This window comes from Neophocaena asiaeorientalis, unplaced genomic scaffold (genome assembly GCF_003031525.2).
Source record: "Neophocaena asiaeorientalis asiaeorientalis breed wild unplaced genomic scaffold, Neophocaena_asiaeorientalis_V1.1 scaffold534, whole genome shotgun sequence".
Lineage (NCBI taxonomy): Eukaryota > Metazoa > Chordata > Mammalia > Artiodactyla > Phocoenidae > Neophocaena > Neophocaena asiaeorientalis.
The window spans coordinates 1,617,297-1,625,047 of record NW_020172826.1 but is presented as its reverse complement, the minus strand read 5'-3'; the positions used below and the strand labels follow the sequence as shown (position 1 = coordinate 1,625,047).

The window sequence follows — 7,751 nt, the reverse complement described above, 5'->3', positions numbered from 1 at the left end:
GGCTCGGGCTTAACCTGGGGCATCGGTGGTCGCGGATGCGTTCGGCCATGGGTTCCTGGGGTCTGCAGCAGACGCGCGCGCCAGGGCCAGGGGCCCCTCCGAAGCATCATTCTGCCCGGCGCGGCGCTCCCACCCCAGTCAGCGGGCCATCCTCCGAGCCGGACGTCTGGGAGAGGGCGTTCCCGGTGAGCGCAGCCTCGCCGGGCCCCCGCCTCCCAGCGCAGCGCAGCGCGGGGCGGGCTAAAGGGAGGGTGTGTCACTCTTCTTTCCTCGTCTTCGCACGCAACTGGGCGCCAGACTGTTTTCTTTCCTCCGACCAAAATTTTAAAACGGAAGGGGGAGAGAAAGAGAGCGCGCGGGAACCGCCCTTCGCATCTCGGGTTTCCAGGGGCAGCGCGGACGCTGGGACGGCCTCGCTTCTTCCAGTGGAAGCCCCTTCTGAAATGAACGAGAGCGAGCGGGCCCCTCGCACCTTGCGGGCTGTTGATTTCAAAACTTGTAATTCTGGGTACTCAGTGCCCTTGGGGCCGTCTGCTGCCTTCCACCCCGCCTGCAGGGAGGCGCGGGCCTGAGTGGCCATCTGGAGAGAGGCAGGGTCTCTCTGAAAGTTTCCCTCCTGGACTGAGAGGAAAGGAGGGAGGGAAGCAGGTCCACCAAGGCGCCACCTCTCAGTTGGCTCAGTGCGGGCTGCGGGCTGCGCTGCTCATTGTTGAGCTGCGCTGTGACGGTCACCCCAGACCTACTTCTGCCAGACGTTTGCGGTGACCCACCCAGAGCTCTTTGGGACGATCTCTCCCACAGTCGAATTGGCTTCTCCTTTGCAGCACGTTTTTAACTAAAGGAGCTAAGGAACAGGAACTGTCTTCTCGACAGCTGGGAAATCTAATGTTTTGTCTTGGAGACTTTTTGTTTGTGAAAACAAACACAAACCATTTAAGAGCAACCTAGTCCAACTTTCAAATAGCTTACTTACAACAGAGTTGCTAGATAAAATACAGAATGCCCAGTTAAATTTGATTTTCAGATAAACAAAAAATAATATTTTTTAGCATAAGTATGTCCCAAATATTGCATGGGTCACACTTATACTTTTCTATGAAATATTTGGGATATACTTAGTTATTTATTGATTATCTGTAATTAAATTTAGCTGGGCATCCCATATTGTTATTTGCTAAATCTGCAAGAGGCTTGAGTTAATGAGTCAAAGCTAGCAAACAGTGCAACAAGTGGCAAATCTCACCTGATGACGATCTCCTTTCTTTATTGAAAAAAAGATGTAAGTTTCTATGATAGCAAAACCTCTGTCACCGCTTAAGGCTGATTCATATGTGTTAATGAGCATCTGTGTTTCAAAATACCATTGCCCTGCACAGATAGTGACGCATTAAACATTAAGTCCACATGGGAAGTAATTTACCTTACCTGAGTCCTTTCCTTCTATCTGCTAGTGCTCCAAATGAAAGAGATTTGTCTACCGTGAATAAAGCTGCAATAAACATGGGGATGCAGGTATCTTTTTGAGATACTTATTTCATTTCTTTTGGATACATATCTAGTAGTGGGATTGCCGGATCCATATGGTAGTTCTCTTTTAATTTTTTGAGGAACCATTATACTGCTTTCCATAATGGCTGCACCAATTTACATTCCCACCAACAGTGTACAAGAGTTCCCTTTTCTCCTGTAGCCATAATATGGAAACAACCCAAGTGTCCATCAAAGGATGAATGGACAAAGAAAATGATATATAGATGTTGTTTATATATATAATGGGATATTATTCACCGATAAAATAGAAGGAAATCCTGCCATTTTGACGATATAGATAAACCTGAAGGACATTATGCTAAGTGAAATAAGTCAGAAAGAGAAATACTATATGATCTCTCTTATATGTGGGTGCTAAAAAAGTCAAATCCATAGAACCAGAGAGTAGAACAGTGGTTTCCAGGGGCAGGAAGGTGGGGAAAATGGGGAGATGCTGGTCAAAAAGTACAAACTTTCAGTTATAAGATGAATCAGTTCTAACAGCCTAATGTACAGCATGGTGGCTATAGTTAATAGTACTGTATTATACACTTGAAATTTGCCAAGAGAGTAGATCTTAACTGGACTAACCACACTGAAAAAAAAAAAAGGTAACTCTATGAGGTGATAGATGTGTTTATCAACTTGATTGTGTTCATTCACGATGTATACATATGTCAAACCATCGCATTGTACATTTCAATATATACACTTTTTATTTGTCAGTTAATTATACCTCAATAGAGCTGGGAGGGGGTCGAAGAAAGAAGTTTTATTTGGAGAGAAATGGAGAAGAGGAGGAGAAAATGTCCATTTTGAGCACAGAATCTGCTGCTATATCACTCTAAAACTTTTTCCAACAGGTTTTTTGGGGGCTACATTCCCTTCAATTGCCTTTTCATAGGACAACAATTTTGTAATACTTTCTATGGAGAGAATAGAAAAGATTAATGTCTTCTCTCTAGCGTGCTGATTTGTTTTTACATATCACTGAGAGTTTAGAAAAGTGTTTTTAAGCGTTAAAACTCACTATTGGTAATGTCATGTTAATTCTTATGGTTGTTCTTAAATTGGCAAAAGTTCTATCAAGTGTTTTTCATACCTGAGCTGTAACATTTGGAAGAATAGTCCACAAGTAGCTTCTGAGTCATTCATTCCAAGCATCATTTCTTTTTTGTTGTTTTTTGGGGGGGTTGTTTTTGTTTTTGTGTGTTATTTTTGTTTGCTTTTTGGGCATCATTTCTTTTTACTAGCCACACACTCTGGTCACTTGGCACTGCAGGGCACATTCATACTGCATTGCAATCTCTGGTCCTGCACTTTTGTCACAGCAGTAAGTGAGAGGAGTATTCTTGGAAGTCATTCCTACATGGGCATGGTTAACAATACTTAATAATACATGGAAATCACTGTGAGCCACATACAATTATCCCACTAAACCCGAAATAAATGTATCTCCAACTCAACTTACTTTTTGTTGGATCTTGAAAATGGCCATGGCCACTCAGCCACCTGACACAAGGGGACATGTGTCAGAGGGGTGGTTGGAGAGGAAAGAGACAGTGAGTGGTCTTAATCGATTCCAGTTAAAATATTTTACTTTTAGAAATATTACAAAAACATCTCACCAAGTGAATGCATTGCTAGGGACCAATGCCTCACCAGGTGCCTTGGGAAAGGCTTGTACAAGTGAAGACCCCTGAAAGCTTAAGCTAAATCAAATTCGCTGACACCTAAGTCATCAATACATGCTATTACTATTACTCCAAACCATTCCGTAACAACTTAGTGCCTGCCTATTTTGTAGAACTTATCACACTTTTTATTTACATTCATATCTGGCTCTCCAGCTCAATTATAAATGCAGGGGCAGGTGCTCTGTCAGAGTGCCTGGCACAAGACCTGTTTTAAATTAGAGACTCCGTCAACAATGAATAGATGAAACTATGCCAATAGACAGGAAGAGATATTGCAAGAACAACTCAAAACCAATGCGACCGAAGAAAAGTCCGGGAGCTGTGGCTCCAGATGGGAAGGATAACAATATGCAGAGAAGAAAGAGCCCTGCCAGGGCTGGAGGACAAGGATCAGAGATCTCTGTTTCACAAGAGATGGAAAACAGATCCTGCTTCCTGTTTCACAAGAGATGGAAAACAGGTACAGGAAGGGCCTTTAAAACAACCAATGTGGGCTTCCCTGGTGGCGCAGTGGTTGAGAGTCCGCCTGCCGATGCCGGGGACGCAGGTTCGTGCCCCGGTCTGGGAAGATCCCACATACAGCGGAGCGGCTGGGCCCGTGAGCCATGGCCGCTGAGCCTGCGCGTCCGGAGCCTGTGCTCCGCAACGGGAGAGGCCACAACAGTGAGAGGCCTGCGTACCCGCAAAACAAACAAACAAAAAAACCCAATGTGATTCCATTTATATAAGATGTCCAGAAAGGGCAAATCTATAGAGATGGAAAGTAGAGTAGTAGTTGCCTGGGGCTGTAAGTTGGGAGTGAGGCAAACAAGCATGAGGAATCTTTTTTGGGGTGATGGAAATGTCCTAAATTGACTGGATTGTGGAGATTATTGCATGTCTGTAAATTTGCTGAAAATCATTTGTACATTTTGAGTGAAATTTGTGGTGATTATTGCATAAGTCTGTAAATTTGCTAGAAATCATTTGTACACTTTGAGTGAAATTTGTGATATATAAATGACACCAATAAAGTTGTTTATGGTTGTTTTTTTTTTTTTTTCTGAAAAGGGAAAGCAGAGATTCAAATGTGAAGAGGTTCTAATACGTAAGTATATTAATGAACTAGCTCGGAGTAACTGTTCTGTCTCACCAAGATTCCCACACATTGTGGTGAAGTGTGTCGTGCACCAAAGTGATCCACGTGTGCTGAGCCACCATGCGGACAGGGCAGCCCCAGTAGTCTTTCCATCTGCGGTGTCCAGAGCTCTCTCACTTTGCTGACCCCCCAAATTACTAGAGTGTGGGTCTAGTAAAAAGAAGCGACATGTGAAATGAATGCCAAGAAGCCGGTCTGTGGCATATTCTTCCCAATATTACAGCTCACATATGAAAAACACTTGAAGAATTGACAAGACATTGCCAATAGTGAGTTGTAAAGCTGAGACACTTTTCTAAACTATAATGATATGAAACAAAAGAACATGCGAGAGAAAATTCTCTTTTCTATTCTCTCTATAGAAAGTATTGCAAAATTGCTGCCCTATGGAAAGGCAGTCAAAGGGAATGTAGCCAAAAAACTGTCGGGGGGGGGAAAAGTATGACAGTGATGTGAGCGGCAACTAATTTTTTAAAATGTTTTATTTTGGGGGGTTTTGTGCTTTAAAAATTTTTGTTATTTATGACTTATTTTCTCACTCTTAAATATTCATTACCACGCCAATATTGCATTCCTAATTATTATTTTTCTTAAAGACGGTCTCCCAAATTATATATAACCTCAGGCTCCACGAAACTTGGATCTGCCTCTGGGGGTCAGGCATAAGCACTTTGTTTAGTTATTATAAAAACCTTACAGGGGCTTCCATGGTGGCGCAGTGGTTGAGAATCTGCCTGCTAATGCAGGGGACACGGGTTCGAGCCCTGGTCTGGGAGGATCCCACATGCCATGGAGCAACTAGGCCCGTGAGCCACAAGTACTGAGCCTGCGCGTCTGGAGCCTGTGCTCCGCAACAAGAGAGGCCGCGATAGTGAGAGGCCTGTGCACTGCGATGAAGAGTGGCCCCCGCTTGCCACAAGCAGAGAAAGCCCTCGCACAGAAACGAAGACCCAACACAGCAAAAATAAATAAATTAATAAACTCTTACCGCCAACATCTAAAAAAAAAAACAAAACCTTACAAATTACTGTTATTAACTCCCTATCCCAGATGAAGAAACTAGTAGGTTAAGTAAGTAACTTACCTAAGGTCATATAGTCAGAACTCAAGCCTGGAATTGTATAACTATGATGCCAAGATTTTTCAACTCCAAGACCCCAAGATAACCTTGACCTTACATTGCCTGTCTCTTCTGACATCGCTTAACCACCTGACCTTCCCATAGCCACAGCTGGGATTAGGGTGCGGTGAAGGGAGGTGAATCAATTGCAGGGTCAAATCCTTTCTTTATTTTCAATGTTGATACTCTGTTCATCATAAATTTTTTGCATTAATTTCGATTTTTAAAAATATTACATTTAAATATTATCTCAATGACTGAGTTTTTTGGTGCCCCTTTAAATTTGGTGCCCAAGACAAGTACCTCAGTTGCCTCACCCTAGTTTTAGCCTGGCATCAGATCCTTAATGAGGACATGAATATCCAGATTTGTGCTTTGACTTCTAATAAAGGTGGTCCCCAAATTTCCCCATTGACTTTCATACAACTGGCCTTTGCAGACGTTATTCACTTATGTCCTCAAACTATCATTTGAGAACGCAGTTTTTCACAGATAGGCTGACCAGTAATGATACTGGATTATCTACCATTGGTATCACTTGCCTACCATTGGCAACGGGGCTAGATTCAGTCAAGGTAGAAGGAAAGTTTATTTACGAAAAAAGTTTTATATTTATGTCACCTGGTCTTACTTGTAAAATCATCTGAATCCAGCAACTTCTCATATATCCTCCGCAGATGCCAGTAGCACTGGATTGCAGAGGTGGACTGGCTGAGGGGTCCCCTCGAGTATACTACTTGGAGGTCCCTACGCTGATTGAATTCTAGAGGTAACTAGAGAAGAATATTCCTAGGCTTTCATTTTTAACAGAGTCATAAAGAACTTAGTACCCAAATGGAAATACATATTATTTTCAAACTCTGTAGGGAAGATTCATAATATAATGACCGTATGTCAGGCCTCAGAGGAAATCTCAAAAATATTGTTTTAACTTCCTAACATATAAGTTTATTCATGAAATTAGAAGGTAAAGCATCACTACCATTGGAATTTGAATAACACACTTATTAAAAATATTCATGGATTAAGTAGGAAATAAGTGGAATTTGAGAACTATTTTAAAACTGTATAGCAATGAGAGCACTTAATATCAAAACGTTCACTACTCAGGAAAATGTATGGACTTAAATGCATTTATTAGAAAACAAGAAAGTCTGAAAGTAAACTACGCTTACAATCTAAGAAGCTATAAAAATAGCAAAACTAAGCCTAAAGGATGTAGTGGGAAGAAAATGATAGTGGTAAAAGCAGAAAATGAATCAGACTTCCTCTACCCTTTTTTCTAAAGCAACGTCTCCCCAAAATAGTGAGTCAATAAAACCAAAAGTTGTTTTGTTTTTTTTTAAAGGCACCAAGACTGACAAACCTGACACAAGAATGATGAAGAAAAAAGAAGGAATACATATACATAACAGAAAGGATAGAAAAACTAACCCCCAGGAATTGCTTATATCAATCAATTTAAAACTATACAAACCAAACTTGGCTCAACAAAGAGAACCTGAAGAGACCAGTAGTCATAGATTGAAACAGTGTTTAATGATCTACCTGGAAAAACGTCCCAAGCCCAGAGCTTACTGGGCCAGTTCAACCAAAACTTCCAAAATAGATAATACCTATCTTATATACCTAAACTTTAGCTAACTGATATGAATTGTTAAAAGCATCAAAACAGATGGGAAGCTATCCAATTCATTTAACAAAACTAGCATAATGCTGATATCAAAATGAAACAAGTAAACACGATAAAAGCAGGTCACAGACCAATCTTACTTATAAAGTAAATAAAACAGATCTTAAATGAAGTGTTAGCAAATGGAACCAGTAGGGTCATAAAAGAAAGATCAAGTAAAAATTGATCCAAGCTGCCAGGGTCAATTCCTAAATTTCACATTCTCTTAATCCAAACACGTCCCATCTGAACTATGCTGGGGGCTGCTTTATTCATGAATTGTTCTCTTCCGCCTCCTACAGTAGGCTGTCTGGCCGTCTCCTGTTCACATCACCCCTCTGTTCAAAGCCCTTTGAAGGCATTACACCTTTGAGAATGAAACCCAAAGGCTTCACCATAGCCCACGAGGCCCTAAAAGTTAAGTCTGGCCACACTACCTCCTACTCATTGTCTGTAGCCCTCACTCTGCTTTATTTTTCTTCTTAGCATTTCATCATCACCTATATTTATTTTTTATCTGTCTCCCCCAACTAGAATGCAAGCTCCATGATGGAAGGGACCTTGTCTGTTTTGTTCACTGCTCTAAACTCATCA

At 41.6% G+C, this 7,751-nt stretch overlaps 1 protein-coding gene across 1 annotated transcript in view; it reads right to left on the bottom strand.

Annotated features, from left to right (window-relative positions):
* Positions 1–192, bottom strand: part of MCUB (mitochondrial calcium uniporter dominant negative subunit beta) — a 92,552-nt gene extending 92,360 nt beyond the window's left edge. The window contains 1 exon segment of the mRNA XM_024741913.1: positions 15–192. Within this exon segment, the coding sequence (XP_024597681.1) occupies positions 15–110 (96 nt within the window). The 5' untranslated portion in view covers positions 111–192.
* Positions 193–7,751: the final 7,559 nt, after the last annotated feature.